Source organism: Myotis daubentonii, chromosome X, assembly GCF_963259705.1.
Source record: "Myotis daubentonii chromosome X, mMyoDau2.1, whole genome shotgun sequence".
Classification (NCBI taxonomy): domain Eukaryota; kingdom Metazoa; phylum Chordata; class Mammalia; order Chiroptera; family Vespertilionidae; genus Myotis; species Myotis daubentonii.
This window is the reverse complement of record NC_081861.1, coordinates 66,419,233-66,436,567: the sequence shown is the minus strand read 5'-3', so window position 1 is coordinate 66,436,567 and position 17,335 is coordinate 66,419,233. Positions and strand designations below refer to the sequence as shown.

Genomic DNA, 17,335 nt, shown 5'->3' with positions numbered 1-17,335 from the left:
TTTCTCATTTCTTGGGTAAGCTATTTATCCTTCAATTTCTATACAGACATCTGCAACTCCAGTAAGCTTTTAAGAATGCCCCTACCCCCAGAGTTATCCATCCATCTATCCATTTATTTTTTTAATTATTGAGCAAATATTTATTGAGTAGTTAGTAAAGTCCAGATACTGGGAATACCCTGGTGAATAAAACAGATCAAACATAGTCTTTATCTTTCTTGAATTTATATTTAGTGGTGGGTACACAAACACAACACACATGTAAATAATCAGACAAATAAAATAATCACCATTTTACCAAGTGCTATGAATAAAATAAACAAGTAACTGGGATACAGAATGATGAGGATAAGTGGTAAATACAGAGGCAACCTATTTTAGTATAAGATTAAGCCATATGAAAGTGCTGGTATTCAACTGTTTTTGTTTTGTATAATTGGCAATGTATGTAGTTCAACTTAACAGCTGCCTTTCTGATGAATTGACATTCATACTGAGACATGAAGGATGATGTGGAACTAGCTATGGTGGCTAAACTAGCATATTCCAGAAAGCAAGAGAAGACTAGAGAAGATAGAATTGAGAAAAGTGGTGAGTGACCCTAGGTGAAAGTAAGAGAAATAAGCAGGACAGATCATATAGGAATCTGGATTTGATTATTATTAAAATGTAAAGCCACTGTGGTATTTTAAGATCCTTCTGATTGTGGTGTGGGACTGGAATGGGAAGGAGTAAAGGTAGAGATTTATATAAAGAGGCAATATATCCTTGTGTTAGGTGTGAAGGATTTGCGGTCTGGCTACTTTGGTTTAAATTCTGGTTCTGCCATTTATTAGCTGTTACGTTATGTAAGTAACTAAAATCCTCTAGTTATTAAGTTACTAAAATTCCCTAAGCCTGAGTTTCTCCATCTGTGAATTAGGGACAATAATAGAATCAACCTCATAGAGACTGAATGAGATAATCCATGCAAACCACTAACCAGTCTCTGGCAGAAAATAAACACTCAGTAGATACTAGATATTAATAGTCCAAATGAGAGATGATAGTGCCTAGATTAACTGGATGACAATATATTTGGAGAGAAGTGAATGGATATGAGACCTTTTGTGGAAGTTTACACAACAGGATTTAGTAATGGATTGGATGTGAAAGTTGAGGGAGAAAGATTTTGTTCAGGTGTATCTGAATTTCTAGAGTGCTGTCAAAGAATGGAGTAGATTGTGCTGCACTTTCACAGGTCGGAAAGGTCTGCCTGGTACAGGATTTTGCAATAAAAAATTGTCTCACTCCTCATACCATATGAGGCAGAATCAAAGAAGGGGGGGGGGAAAGGATGTATTATACACTATAAAAGGAAATACTTATTAAACATTTTATATAGCAGAAGCTTACATGAGTCATATAAAACACTTTATGTTTGTACCACAATGTCTAAAATATGCAAAAATCTTAAATATGTCTATTTGTTGTTCCTAAGGTCTAAGTTTTGAAAATTTCTACTGTATCATGTGATAGCAGTGGACAGTTAAGCTTGTGTATTTATTTTCTTGTCTTATATTCAAGCTGCTTTATAATCATTCCATCTGCTTCTCTCACAGAATAGAGCCCACTTGGTATACCAGCAGATGAAGAACTTAAGGAGTGTGTCTAACCGTATTCGCCTTAGCAACTGAGAGTCTGCTCTGTGACCATTAGGCACCATGGGAAAGAGAGATAACCGGGTAGCCTATATGAATCCTATAGCAATGGCCAGATGGAGGGGCCCATCTCAACCTGTAGGCCCAACAATACAAGATTATCTGAATCGACCAAGGCCCACCTGGGAAGAAGTGAAGAAAAAAATAGAAAGTAAAAAGAAAGGCTCCAAAGCATTGGCAGAATTTGAAGAAAAAATGAATGAGAATTGGAAGAAAGAACTAGAGCAAAGCAGGGAGAAAGCATTAAGTGGAAATGAGGGTCCGTCCAGAAAAAGAGAAAGAAAGAAAAAGAAAAAGAAGAAATCTTGTCAGTCTTCATCTTCTTCATCAAGTTCTGATTCTTCGAGCAGTTCTTCAGATTATGAGGCTGAGAAAAAGAAACGAGGAAAAAAGAGAAAGAAAAAGAAGAAGCATTCACACAAATCATCAGAAAGCTCTACACATGAATCTGAATCAGAAAGCAAAGAGTATAGAAAAAAGAAAAAGAAGTCAAGGGATGAAACAGAGAAAGAAAAGTATATTAGAAGTGTCAGCAAAAAAAGAAAGAAGACTCACCCTGAGGATAAACCTCTACCATCAGAGTCCTCATCAGAATCAGATTATGAAGAGGAGGTCCAAGCAAAGAAGAAGAGAAGACATGAAGAGCAAGAACAAACAATGGAAAAAGCAAAGAAGAAGAAAAAGAAACATCACAAGAAACATAGTAAGAAGAAGAAAAAGAAGTCGACTTAAGTCACAAGTCAGGATAACATCAAGATGAAATAAAGCAAGATTTCTCTATTTAAAAAGCAAGGCCTAAAAGAAAATCCAACTGTGAATGTTTGGGCCCATTTACCAAAATGCATGAATTTCCCTGTGTTAATAGAATTATTCCTGGACTTTGAATTTCCAGTCAAATGCCACTGTGTCAGAAAGGGCCATAATTGTTGCCTGTGACTTATATATAGGATTTTGTTTGTGTGTTTTTCCTTCCAGTGTTTACTCTGACACCTGAAATGCTGTTGTCATACTAGTGGTTAAAATGGTTGGAATTAAAGTAAAATGTTTTAGATAATATTCATGACAGAAATATATCTAATTTTAAAGTTATCTAATTTGGGTATATGTTATCCGAAAGATCCAGACAAAGATAATTGACATTTTTGAAGCATGGACTAAACATTGATGTCTCAAAATCCTTATTTTTGAAGATAAGTTTAATTTATTTCATTTTTCTCCTTAAAAAACTTTTGTTTACATGGGGAAAGGGCTTGTGGGGGGCTGGGGGGAGAGTTTGTTATCACTTTGGCTAGCTGAATAGTGTGCCTTTGATCCTTACACATTCTATTTTTGCCAGTGCAGCAGCCATTCTTTTCTTACTTACTGAAATTCTGGTATGTTGTTGTATGCTGCTTCAAGTGAACAAGAAAGACAACAACTTAACAGTATAAGTAAGCCCCCAATTCTATGAAATTTACCTCTAATTCAACAGTACTGAATAGAATTTAGCATTAGAATGTTACATGATTTGCATTATCTTTGATACCCATTGGAGGGGAATAATTTTAAATAGACCCTGGTATTTTTTGATTAATAAAGATTCTGAAATATTTTGCATGTTTTATACTATTAATTTTTGATTATCCACAGATATTCTATATAACCGGTACTCCTTTTTATATGATTTATGCTTAAAATACAAGTTTCAAGTTTGTAATTTCTTACTCTTACTATATTAATTTCATTACTGTGTTTAATTTCACACTTGCCAAAATATTTAGCATGTAAAAAAGAAGGTTTTTAAAAAATATTTAATGCCTTCATATTGAAGCTGGTTTACTGTAAGCAAGTTGAGTGCCAGACCTCTAGTATATTGTGTGTCTTGTTATACAAAACTACTGCCACAATTTTAGTAAATATGCTGTTTTTAAAGTTTGTTGTCTTAAGCATTACTAGTGAATTAAAATAAGAGTTGAATTTGGGAGATAATGATATCATTGATCTTCCTATGTCATATTTTACTAAGAACCCGTGCCTCATTTCTGTTGCTGATTCATGTTAACCACTAATGCTGAAATGAGTTGAAAATTATTTTTACTTTACATTTTTATATATCAGAATAATATGATTTATAAATTGGTGTTTCAAAAAATACCTATTACAGGAGATGGGCCAATTGTAATGTCATATATACAAAATATTTTGGCATGATGAGAGTCAATAGCTATTTTTTTTTAATTGCCCATTTTGTGTCTGGTCCCTTGAATCACAAGCAAAACTATTATAAAAATAGAAAACATCTAGTAGGTAAATAACATATTGGCTCCTTACATTTTTGGAGTGGAATAACAAAACCTCTCGGTGAAGTTCTTGAAAAATTATAAATGTAATAACATGTTAAATAACATTAAAGCTTCATAAAATGTGTTTCCTAATATATATAATCTATATATCTATAAGCTGATAAATTTATTATATTTAAGGGATATTTTGTATCCATATAAAGTTTTTCAAAAATTGTTGTTCATTAAAATATGAAAAAGCTTATATCATTTGTGGAAAGTGGCAAAGACAATGACAACTTATCAAATGTGCTCTTATCACTACCCAGCCCATTGTAGTTAGGCAATGCCATTTGGCTACTTCTAGCAGAGGGTTTGCAGAGAGATTGTAAACAGAAGCGATGTGTCCTTTCCATAGTGGAGCTGTAAAAAGTCCTGCCTGGATCCTCCAGCTCTCTCTTTACTTGCCATGATGATCTGAAACCAATGTGCTCCTAATGGCATACCTATAAGATGGATGCAACCTGGGTCTCTAAGTCACTGTTTGTAAGGTACCTGTCCTGAAGAGCTGATGGACTTGCAGTGAATGTTTTTAGAGTGAGAAATAAATTTCTATGTGTTAAGCCACTGAGATTTTGGGGTATTTTTTGATACAACGGCATTCATCACCTAACCTAATCTAATATCATAGAGCTCTAGAATGTTTATTTCATTATTTACATAAAATAACTCATATCTTCTATCACATCTCCCTGTGGTCTGCAGTTATTCAGAGGTGACCATTTATGCATAGTAGAAGGAAATGCTATATCATTTGCATTGTTATTTTATTTAATGACTGAAGAAGAGAATAGTCTAGCACAGTGGTCCGCAAACTCATTAGTCAACAGAGCCAAATATCAACAGTACAACGATTGAAATTTCTTTTGAGAGACAAATTTTTTAAACTTAAACTATATAGGTAGGTACATTGTTATTAACTTAATTAGGGTACTCCTAAGCTGGCCTTTGCTAAAAACGTCCTCAATCTGATTGAGGTACGTTCGCTGAGGTCGAGCCCTTCCAACTCTCCCATCCATACCCCTCTATCTGAAACAAGTATACAAGAAAAGTGTGGATGGGAGAGTTGGAAGGGGTCGACCTCAGCGAACGTACCTCAAAACAATGTACCTCCCCTGCGCTGCGTATCCCACGGCCCCGCCTGCGCCCGCGTCTCCAGTCGCCTGACCTACGGACACCTCCCACTTCTTCTAATGCCACTTCTTCAAAATAGACACACCCAGGCCGAAAACTGACTTCTGTGCATGGGCCACGAAGTTTCAATCACACTGTATGTGAGCGCCCACACGTGGTATTTTGTGGAAGAGCCACACTCAAGGGGGCAAAGAGCCACATGTGGCTAAAAATCAACCAAAAAAATGAGTTCGCATGTCACGTCTGACACGTGTGTCATAGGTTCGCCATCACTGGACTAGGAAGTAAAGCTTCATTATTCCTCTGATTATAGCCAAAACAATCTTCCAGGAAAGGTTTTGGGAAGGACATTTAAAAAAGCTCTCATGATGACTTTATGAAGAAGAGGAATGCTGTGTTTGAGATGTAAGTCATTGGTATATGGTACAGAAAAGTGATATGGACATATGTAGAGAGCAATAGGCTAAATGGATTCAGGTGATCATTTAATATGTAACCTCTATATTGAAATTTTCCCTTACATGAAAAACACTAAAATTGCTTTATGTGACTCATAAGAATAATACCTTTAGCTATAACATTCAACTAACTTTGTGGAAAGGGAAGCAGTGAGAAAGTCAATAAGAAAGTAGATGGGAGAGGACAACAATCAATATAATCTATATTAAGAATGTAATTGCAAGCACACAAAGAAGAATTTGAAACATCTCAGGCTGTGAAAGGATTAGCTTGGACATAAGAAAAATGAATAAAATTTGAGGTTCTGGTTTTATATCTTGTAATATGATAGTTCCTTTGTTTATTATAAATTTATCTTGAGAAAGTTGTACCTTTGGCATTGTAACTCTGTAGTTATTTCCTGTTTAATTATATTTATTTTACAAAGAAATATTTAATCTGATGTAGGTTTATAGGTACTTCTTGACTAATGAAAACTGTAGTCAAACATTCAAACATACCTATGCACTTTAGCGCTGAACTGATTTTTCTAATCCTTTCTGAGCTGAAAACAAGATGTGTTCTTTTAAAAAAAAATGGCTCTATCACTTTTACTTGACTCTTTCATGATACTTACCTTAGTCTACCTAGTATTGTGTGTTTTGTTATAATTGTTACGAGCATTGGCTCTTGGCTAAGCACCAGGTTGAAAATCTTGGTGTGCCATTTCTTGATATGTGAGCCTAATTAAGTTAGTTGTTTTTTGTTTTTTTGTTTTTTACCTTGGTGTGCCTCAATTTTCTCAGATACAAAGTCAGAAGAAATAATAATGTCTATCTCCAGGATTATTATGAGAATAAGACAGAATAACATTGAAAGCATTAACACAGTTCTCTGTACATAGTAAATGCTCAATAAATGTTATTTCCTCTTTTTGCTGCTTTCATCATCATCATCATCATCATCATCATCATCATTATCATCATCACGATTATAATCATCATCAATATTATATCATCATCCCATCCCCACTACTGTATTTTAACTTCCTTAAAGGTAAGTGGCTGTTTTATCTTTTATGTCTTGCAGTGATGGTACACAGTGTTTTGCATATGATAAGTGCCTCATGATTTTCATTAAACTGAATTAGTCGGTCAGGCTCTGGAAGAAAGGAGAAACTAAATGAATGCAATGTATCAGATGCTATGTATAAGCCCCTTACCTCACATTTTATGCAGCTTACTGAAATATAATTAATATACCATCTGATTCACCTTTTAAAACTATACAATGGTTTATACTGCAGGGGTCCTCAAACTATGGCCAGCGGGCTACATGCAAATAAAAATATTGTATTTGTTCCCGTTTTGTTTTTTTTTTTACTTCAAAATAAGATATGTGCAGTGTGCATAGGAATTTGTTCATAGTTGTTTTTTTTAAACTATAGTCCAGCCCTCCAACGTTCTGAGGGACAGTGAACTGGCCCCTTTAAAAAGTTTGAGGACCCCTGGTTTATAGTATATTTATGGATACATGCAAGCAAAACCACAATCAATGTTAGTACATTGTGATCACCTCAAAAAGAAACTCCATATTCTCTTTTTCCTATCACCATCAGTTTCCACATTCCTAAACCACTATTGACATACTTTCTGTCTCTATAGATTTCCCTGTTCTGAACATTTCATATAAATTGAATTATAAAATATGTGGTCTTCTGTGGCTGGCTTTTTCCACTTAGGGTAATATTTTCAAGGTTCATCCATTTTGTTGCACATATCAAGAACTATAACAAGATGGTATGAAAGAAAATCTAATTCATCCTACAAAATTTTTGTTAGAACCTGAAGCAATACCACCTCCATATTAGATGTGTTGGGCATCATTAGCCTGACTTACATTGCTTTAAATATTGCAAGCTATTGAGGCATTAAATTTTCTGGACATAGAAATGTTCACATAAGGATTTGTGAGAGATAATTGAACCAAAATTTATAATGGAGGCTGATAACATCAACACAAGATGAGTAAGAATGGATATGCTAATATTCACCCCAATGAGCTACTACATTTAATGGTATAATCAAAAACTCTATCTGGAGTTCTCAGATATCTTTTCCCAGAAACTGATTACTAAAACCAAATGATGATGATTATTAACTAGAGGCCCGGTGAATGGATTCGTGCAACAGTGGAGTCCCTTGGCCCGGCCTGCACCCTCTCACAATCTGGGACCCCTCAGGGGATGTCAGAGAGCTGGTTTTGGCCCTATCCGCACAGAGTATGCATATAAGATCTTTGGTTAATCTCTTCCCACCCACTGCCCTCCCCCGCTTCCCTCTGAGATTCATCAGTCTGTTCTATGTTTTTATGCCTGTGGTTTCTGCTCCTGAATTTTACATCTGCTCCCAGGTGGTCAGTGTGCATAATAGCTATTGGCCAGTCAGCAGGTCAGCTGGTCACTTAGGCATATATATATTATAAATGACCTTATTGTTAGCTATATGAGCATTTTTGCCCATTTAGAGAAGTAGATTTCTTATTTTTCTTTAATTTGAGCTGAAATAAAGTTTAAAGTTTATAGAATTATTTTATATACTGTAAAATGGTCGCCTATTCTGCTATCTTACTAAGAACTCAAAATGCCATAGCTCCATAGAAACTTATCTTACCTAATAATAGACAAACATGTAAATTAACCATCCCTCCACTACGCTCACCAGCCAATCAGGAGATTATGCAAATTATCCCAACAAGGATGGTGGTTAATTTGCATATGTAGGCAGACTGAAGGCGCCGGCTGGAGCAAAGGCCTGGGTACTGGGTGCCAGAGAAAAACTGGTGCTGACAGTCAGGGGAAGGGAAGGCCTATTGCACTAATCTCTTCGTGCAACGGGCCTCAAGTGAAATATAAATAGAAACCAATTTATAACTATTTTATAAGTTAAAATGGTTATATTAAGTCTTCAAATATTTGCATAGACTTTATTTTTCAAAACTCATCTTGATGACCAGAAGAGAAAATGGTGGCTGAATAGGCAGCAGTGTTGTGCACCTCTGCCTAAGGCTAGGCCAGAAAATCAACTAAATCGGAGAGCATCCACTGTGAATTAACAAATAAGACACAGATGAGGAGGCAATTTTCAATAAGAAAGGGGAAAAGACACCTAGGGAACACCCCTTGCCAGCCATGACCCATGTGGAATCATCACCATGGCCCAGCAGTGAGTAGTGCAGTACCTCCTAGCAGGCTCCCAGAAGCCTGCAGGGAGCATGCACCACCAGAGTGAGCTCCTGCATCATGCCTCCTTACCAGCTCGCTGGGACCCAGCATCTAGGATCTGGCTCCAGGACCCAACAGCGAGTGCAAGCCAGGGGGAACCCTTTGTCCCAACCCCACCCCAGACCCAGGAACCATGCTGCTAGCCTGACCCAGAGCACCTGGCACCTGCTCCACCCCCAACCCTGGGACCTGCTGTCAAGGCAATCTGGAGCAACCCAGAGTACGCCCAGTCTGGGCCACAGGGGAGTTCTGACTGTGCAACCCAGAGCAACCTGCACCCACTCCATCCTGGTCCCCAAGACAGTCCTACCAGGGCCATCCTGAGCAACCCAATGCACACCTCATCCCAGGCCACAGGGGAGCATGGACTGAGTGACCCAGGGCAACCTGCTCCCACTCCACACTTAGGAGGAGAAAACTGGAGCAACCTAGTGTACATCTCACTCTGGGCTACAAGAAAGTGGAGGCTGTGCTACTCAGAGCAACCTGCACCCACTCCACCCTGAGCCCAGGGTCTTGCTGCCAAGGCAAACTAAAGTAACCTGGGATGCACCTTACTCATGCCACAGAGGAGCTGTGACTATGCGACCCAGAGCAACCTGCACCTGCTTCTTCCCGGCCCTTGGGACAGTCCTGAAGTGGATACCTGGAAAATTCCAGCACATGCTTCACTCTGGGTCATAGAAAAGGGCTGCCAGGGTTACCCAGAGCAAACCAGTGTGCCTAGCCAGGGGTCACAGGATCATGCTTTAAGTGCGCTGCCATAGGTACTTAGGGTGCCACCCTGCAACAGTTGCCAGGGCAGCACAGCGAATTGCATGACGGAGGGCTCTGGGTCCTCACATGGAGTTGCACATTGGAGGAACTGTGCACATGCTCCCATAAGCCCAAGCACCTGAAGCAGACAACTGAGGGACCAGATCCGTGGGACAAGGGGCTATAACCCAGAGCACAGACAATAAAGGCATAAGACTCAGGCAGACACAGCCTCTGGGATAACGATTTCCAAACAATTGTCACGATAGGGTCTTCAACCATCAAACCCTAAGCAAGGTGCCCAGGGCCAGAAAGACACAAAAAAATAGGGAGACAAAGAAACAAACACCCAAGTGAAAATAAAGAGGAATTGCAGAAAGGGCACTAAATGAAACAGAGGCATGCAATATGTCAAAAAAAGAATTCAGAGTAAAGGTCATACGGTATAGCTACAATAAAAAACACTACGGAAGATTTCAACAGTAGACTAGAAGAAGCAAAGGAACAAATTAGTGAGTTAGAAGATAGAGCAGGAAACACTCCCAACCTGAACAGCCATTGGAGAAAAAATTAGAAACCAGAAAGGAGAGCCTAAGGGAGCTTTGTGGCAACATGAAATGAAGTAATTCATATATATATATATATATATATATATATATATATATATATATCTCCTATCCAATAAAAGAGAAACATGGTAATTAGCCGTATGTACGCTACCCTTCCCATTGGCTAATCAGGGCGATATGCAAACTAATTGCCAGCCAAGATGGCGGCCAGCAGCCAGGCAGCTTGAAGCTAACATGAAGCTTCCTTGCTTCAGTGACGGAGGAAACCAACATTCCCCGCCTGCCTTGCCGGCCTCAGCTTGCAGTTTGAAACATTGTTACAAATACAGAAGCTAAACAAAACCCCACAAACCTGCTTTCAGCCAGCCGGGATCTAAGAGCTGGAGTTGATACAGTGTTTTGATTATAGAATCCAAACAAACCACATACCTGCTTTCAGCAGCAGAGGCCTCAGAGCTGGAGCCAGAGCTAAAGCTGGCCCAGAAAAAAAAAAAAAGAAAAAAAGGAGCAGTTGGGAGCTTCAGTCACCCGCCAGCCTGAAAACAGCCCTCAGCCCCTCACCCAGGCTGGCCAGGCACCCCAGTGGGGACCCCCACCCTGATCCGGGACACCCTTCAGGGTAAACCAGCCTGCCCCCACCCGTGGACCAGGCCTCTATCCTATATAGTAAAAGGGTAATATGCCTCCCAGCACCGGGATCAGCGGAGCCACAAGGCCTCCCAGCACCGGGATCAGCAGAGCCGTGAAGCCTCCCCGCACCGGGATCAGCGTGACAGGGGGCAGCGCCCAAACCCCCTGATTACCCTACGGCTCTGTGAGTGACAGGGGAAGGCACATCAACCCCCTGATCAGCCCTGCTCTGTGCCTGATAGGGGGGAGCTCCCCAACCCCCTGATCGCCCTGTGGCTCTGTGTGTGACAGGGTGCGGGGCCCCAACCCCCTCCCATGGGCCCTGCCCTGTGTGTAACAGGGTAGAGCCATAACCTTCCCCAGCGGCCCTGCCCTGAGTGTGACAGTGGCGGCGCCCCAACCCCCTGATCTGCCCTGCTCTGTGTGTGACAGGGGGCAGTGCCCCAACTCCCCTATCGGCCCTACTCTGTGAGTGACAGGGGGAGCTCCCCAAACCCCTGATTAACCCTGCTCTGTGTGTGTCAGGGTATGCAGTCCCAACCCCCCTGATGGGCCCTTCTCTGTGCCTGACAGGGGGCAGCGCCCCAACCCCCTGATGGGCCCTGCTCTGTGCGTGACAGGGTACGAAGCCCCAATCCCTCTTGATGGGCCCTGCTCTGTGCATGACAGGGTGTGGTGCCGCAACCTCCCCATCGACCCTGCCTTGAGTGTGACAGGGGGCGGTGCCCCAACCCCACAATCGGCCCTAACCTGAGCGTGACTGAGGGTGGCATCCCAACCTCCCAATCAGCCCTGCTCTGTGCATGACAGGGGGTGGTGCCCCAACTCCCCAATCAGCCCTGCTCTAAGCCTGACCAGGGGCTGCACCTAGGGATTGGGCCTGCCCTCTGCCACCCGGGAGCAGCCCTAATCCAGCAGGTCGTTATCTCCTGAGGGGTTACAGACTGCGAGAGGGCACAGGCCAGGCTAAGGGACCCCCCTCACCCTTGAGTGCACAAATTTTTGTGCACCAGGCCTCTAGTGTATATATATATATATATATACATATATATATATATATATATATATATATATATATATATATATATACATATATACATATATATCCCCTAATATATAAAAAGCCAGGGGCTGTCACGACTGAAACAACTGGATGGATGGATGACTAAATAGCTGGCTGCGTGGGGTGACAAGGATGGCAGGGTGGTTAGTGAGGGATGACCAAGTGACTGAACAGTAGGCTGCATGGGGTGACCAAGCCTACATGGGAGCAGTTTGGGGCAACCAGTCCAGTGGGGGTGGCAGATGGGGGCGACCAGGATGGCATGGGGGCAATAAGGGATGACCAGGCTGGGGGGAAATTAGGGGCAACAAGGCCAGCAGAAAAGGGCAGTTGGGGGCAACCAGGTTGGCAGGGGGGCAGTGGGGGAGACCAGGACATCAGGGGGCAGTTGCGGGTGACCAGGCCAGTGGGGGGGAGTCAGTTTGGGGTGACCAGGCCAGCAGGGGGAGCAATAAGTTGTGACCAGGCTGGGAGGGATGTTAGGGGCAACCAGGCCAGCAGAGGGGTCAGTTGGGGTGACCAGGCTGAAAGGGGGCACAGCTGGGGGTGACCAGGTCAGTGGGGGGAGGCAGTTGGGGGCAAGCAGGCCAGCAGGGGGAGCGGTTAGGGGCAATCAGGCCAGCAAATAGAGGCAGTAAGGGGTGATGAGTCAGGCAGGCAGATGAGCAGTTAGGAGCCAGTGGTCCCAGATTGTGAGAGGACTGTCCTGGGGCTCGGGCCTAAACCAGCAGTTGGACATCCCCTGAGGGGTACCAGATTGGAGAGGGTGCAGGCTGCGCTGAGGGGACCACCCTCCCATGCACAAATTTCACGCACTGTGTGTGTGTGTGTGTGTGTGTGTGTGTGTGTGTGTGTGTGTATGGTGCCAGAAGAGCAAGGAGAGGATTGAGAATTAGAAAATCTATTTGAAGAAATAATGACAGAAAACTTCCCTGATTTAGGGAAGAAAATGTCACACAAGCACAGAGAGTCCCAAACAAGACAAACCCCCAAAAGGCCCACAGCAAGACATGTCATGATTACAATTGCAAATGTTAAGGAGAAAAAGAGAATCTTAAAGGCTATAAGGGAGAGACAGAGAATTACCTACAAAAGATCTCCCATTAGATTATCAAATGATTTCTCAACAGAAACATATCAGGTCAGAAGGAAATGGAATGAAGTATACAAAGTGATGCAAAGCAAGGGACTGAATCCAAGAATACTCTTCCCAGCAAGGCTGTCATTCAAAATTGAATGAGAAATCAGGAGCTTCACAGAAAAAAAAAAAAAAAAAAGGCTAAGAGAGTTTATCACTCCCAAGCCAGCAATGAAAGAAATAATAAAGGGAATGTTGTAAAAAGAAGAGATAGAAAGGGAAGAAGGAACACAGCTCATAAAGACTATAAATGGCTACAAACAAGTACCTATCAATAATAAGATTAAATATAAATGGACTAAATGCTCCAATCAAAAGACATTGAGTGACTGAATGAATAAGAAAAGATGACCCATATATATGCTGTCTACAAGAGACCCACCTCAGAACAAGGGACTTGCACAGACTGAAAGTGAAGTGATGGAAAAATATTTTTCAGGCAAATGGAAATGAAAAAAAAAAAAAAAAAAGCTGGGCTAACAATACTTACATCTGACAAAATAGACCTCAAAGTGAAGGCCATAATAGGAGATAGGGAAGGCCACTTCATAATACTAAAGGGATCAATACAAGAAGAGGATATAACTCTGGTAAACATACATGCACCCAATGCAGGAGCACCCAAATACATAAAAAAACTTCTGGAAGATATCAAAGGAGAGATTGACAGCAGTACAATCATAGTAGGGGACTTTAATACCCCACTGATATCACTGGATAAATCCTCTAGACCTGTGGTTCTCAACCTTCCTAATGCCGTGACCCTTTAATACAGTTCCTCATGTTGTGGTGACCCCCAATTTCATTGTTACAAATTGAACATAATTAAAGCATAGTGATTAATCACAAAAACAATATGTAATTATATATGTGTTTTCTGATGGTCTTAGGCGACCCCTGTGAAAGGGTCGTTTGACCCCCAAAGGGGTCGCGACCCACAGGTTGAGAACTGCTGCTCTAGACAAAAAAATCAACAAAAAAAACAGCAATCCTAAATGACTCTCTAGATCATATGGACTTAATTGACATCTTATAGAACATTTCACCCCAAAGCTACAGAATATACATTCTTCTCAAGTGCACATGGGACATTTTCAAAGATAGATCACATATTAGGTCACAGGCAAAGTCTCTACAAATTCAAGCAGATTGAAATTGTATCAAGCATCTTCTCAGATCACAATGGCATAATATTAGATATAAACTACAATAAAAACAATCAAAAAAATTCAAACACTTGGAAGCTGAATAACATGCTATTAAACAATGATTGAGTTACCAAATAGATCAAAGAAGATATAAAACACACCCTATAAACAAATGACAATGAAAACACAACAATCCAAAATCTATGGAACACCATGAAAGTAGTCCTGAGAGGGAAGTTCATAGCATTACAGACCTCCTTCAAAAAACAAGAAAAACTTGTAATAAATTATCTAACTCTACAACTTAAAGAAATAGAAAGACAGCAACAAGAAAAGCCCAGAGCGAGCAGAAGGAAGGAAATAATAAAGAACAGAGTGAAAATAAATGACATAGAGACCAAAAAAAAAAAACACGCTACAAAAGATCAAATGAAACCAAGAGCTGGTTGTCTGAAAGGATAAACAAGATTGATGAACCTCTCGGTAGGCTCATCAAGAAGCAAAGGCAAAGAGAGAGGACCCAAATAAACAAAATCAGAAATTAAAGAGGCAAAATAACAACAGACCCCACAAAAATACAAAGGATTATTTTAAAAAAACCTATGAACAACTCTATTCCAACACATTCGTCAGCCTAGAAGTGAAGCATCCATCTTATATAAAAACTGTTGTTTGAAATTTTAACCCTGATAGTATGGCTTTTGTAAATGCTTGCTTACTTAAATAATAAGGAAAATAAGACTACTCCCATTCCAGAGAGGCCATAAACTATGCCCCAGACAGAGTTGTCAGTGCTGACACCAGGCCAGGCCTTGAGATATGGTCTCAAGGCCCCTTCCCAGCATGCAGGCCTTCTTTCTCAGAAGGCCCGGAAGTCTCATTCCAAATTTGGGAGACAAAGGACTGGAAAAAGTATAAATAGAGGAATTTCCTCCATGTTGGGGGGGGGGGAACCAAGAATTTGAAAGACACATTTTTCTCTGGGCCTGAACAGAATTTTTTAATAAAATGTAACTCCCTTCCCTAAGCATGGCTTGGTTTTTCTCTGGTCATCTGTAATAGAAGAAATGGACATATTCCTAGAAAATACAACCTTCCAAAACTCAATCAGGAAGAATAAAATAAATCTGAATAGGCCAATAACTATGGAGGAAATTGAAGTAGTCATCAAAAAACTCCCAGCAAACAATAGTCCTGGGCCAGATGCGCCACATGGGAATTTTACCAAATATTCAAAGAAGAACTAAAACCTATCCTCCTTAACTATTCCAAAAAATTCAAGAGGAAGGAACACTTCCAAGTTCTTTCTATGAAGCCAGCATCACCCTACTACCAAAACCAGATAAAGACACTACAAAGATAATTATAGGCCAGTATCCCCGATAAATATAGATGCTAAAATCCTCAACAAAATTCTAGAAAATCTGATCTAGCATTACATTAGAAAGATCATACACCATGACCAAGTGGGATTTATTCCAAGGATGCAAGGATGGTATAATATTCGCAAATCAATAAATGGGATATATCACATAAACAAATTGAGAGATAAAAATCATATAATCATGTCAATTAATGCGGAAAAAGCATTTGACAAAATCCAACCCTCTTTCTTGATAAAAACTCTCAGCAAAGTGATAATAGAGGGATAATACCTCAGCATAATAAAAGCCTTATATGACAAACCTTACAGCCAACATTATACTCAATGGGAAAAAAATAAAACCATTTTCCCTAAGAACAGAAACAAGACAGGGATGCCCTCTTTCACCACTCCTGTTCTACATAGTACTGGAAGTGCTAGCCATGGTTATCAGACAAGAAGAAGAAATGAAAGGCATCCAAATTGGAAAATAAGAAGTAAAACTGTTATTATTCACAGATGAAATGATATGTTTACATAGAAAATAAAGATTTCACCAAAAAATGACTAGATTTAATAAATGAATTTGGCAATGTAGCAGGATACAAAATTAACACCCAGGAATCTAGGGTTTTTTAATACTCCAATAATGAACTCAAAGAAATAGAAAGCAAAATAACAATACTATTTACCATTGCTCCAAAAAATTAAGATACTTAGGAAAAAACTTAACTAAGGAGGTAAAAGACCTGTACTTGGAAAACTACAGGACATTCCAAAAAAAAAAAAAAAGATAGAGGAAGATATAAATAAATGGAAGAATATACCATGTTCATTGAATGGTAGAATCAACATCATTAAAGTGTTCATACTACCCAAGTCAATCTATAGATTTAATGCAATCCCCATTAAAATACCAATGGCATATTTCAGAGACCTAGAACAAACTCTCCAAAAAAAATCCATTTGGAATAAAAAAAGACCCAGAATAGCCACATCAATATTGAGAAAGAAGAATAAAGTTGGGGGGATCACAATACCAGGTATCAAGCTAATTACAAAGCCACTGTTCTCAAAACTGCCGGGTACTGGCACAAGAACAGACAACTAGGCCAATGGAACAGAACAGAGAACCCAGAAATCAACCCAAACCCTTATATTCAAGTAATATTTGAAAAAGGAGGCAAGAGCATACAATGGAGTAAAGATAGTCTATTCAATAAATATTGTTGGGAAAATTGGACAGATACTTGCAAAAAAAATGAACCTAGACCACCAACTTACACCATACACAAAAATAAACTCAAAATGGATAAAAGATTTAAACGTAAGATGGGAAACCATAAAAATCTTAGAAGAATAAATAGGCAGCAAAATGTCAGATATATGTCCTAGCAATATCGAGCTTTACCGATATAGCTCCTAGGGCAGTGGAAACTAAGGAGAAAATAAACAAATGGGACTACATCAAAATAAAAAGCTTTCGCATAGCAAAAGAAACCATCCAGAAAACAACAAGAAAGCCCACTGCATGGGAGAACATATTTACCAATGTTATATCTGATAAGGGCCTAATCTCCAAAGTTTATAGGGAACTCATACATATTAATAATAGGATGGTAAACAATCCAATCAAACAATGAGATAAGGACTTAGATACCTTTTGAAAATGGACATACAAAAAGCCAAGAGACCTAGGAAAACATGCTCAAAGTCACTAATCATCCCAGAGATGGAAAACAAAACAACAATGAGATACCATCTAACACCTGTCAGAATGTCTATCTTCAAC

The 17,335-nt window shown here is 39.9% G+C and overlaps 1 protein-coding gene across 1 annotated transcript; it reads left to right on the top strand.

The window, feature by feature from the left end:
• The first annotated feature begins 1,607 nt into the window (after positions 1 to 1,607).
• On the top strand, positions 1,608 to 4,557 carry FAM133A (family with sequence similarity 133 member A). The gene has a single exon (XM_059678878.1). The coding sequence runs from the start codon at positions 1,704 to 1,706 to the stop codon at positions 2,430 to 2,432; it is 729 nt and encodes a 242-aa protein (XP_059534861.1). The 5' UTR covers positions 1,608 to 1,703; the 3' UTR covers positions 2,433 to 4,557.
• Positions 4,558 to 17,335: the final 12,778 nt, after the last annotated feature.

Excerpts from the sequence above, each read along its gene's own strand:
- FAM133A (XM_059678878.1), top strand. The coding sequence starts at position 1,704 with ATGGGAAAGAGAGATAACCGGGTAGCCTATATGAATCCTATAGCAATG.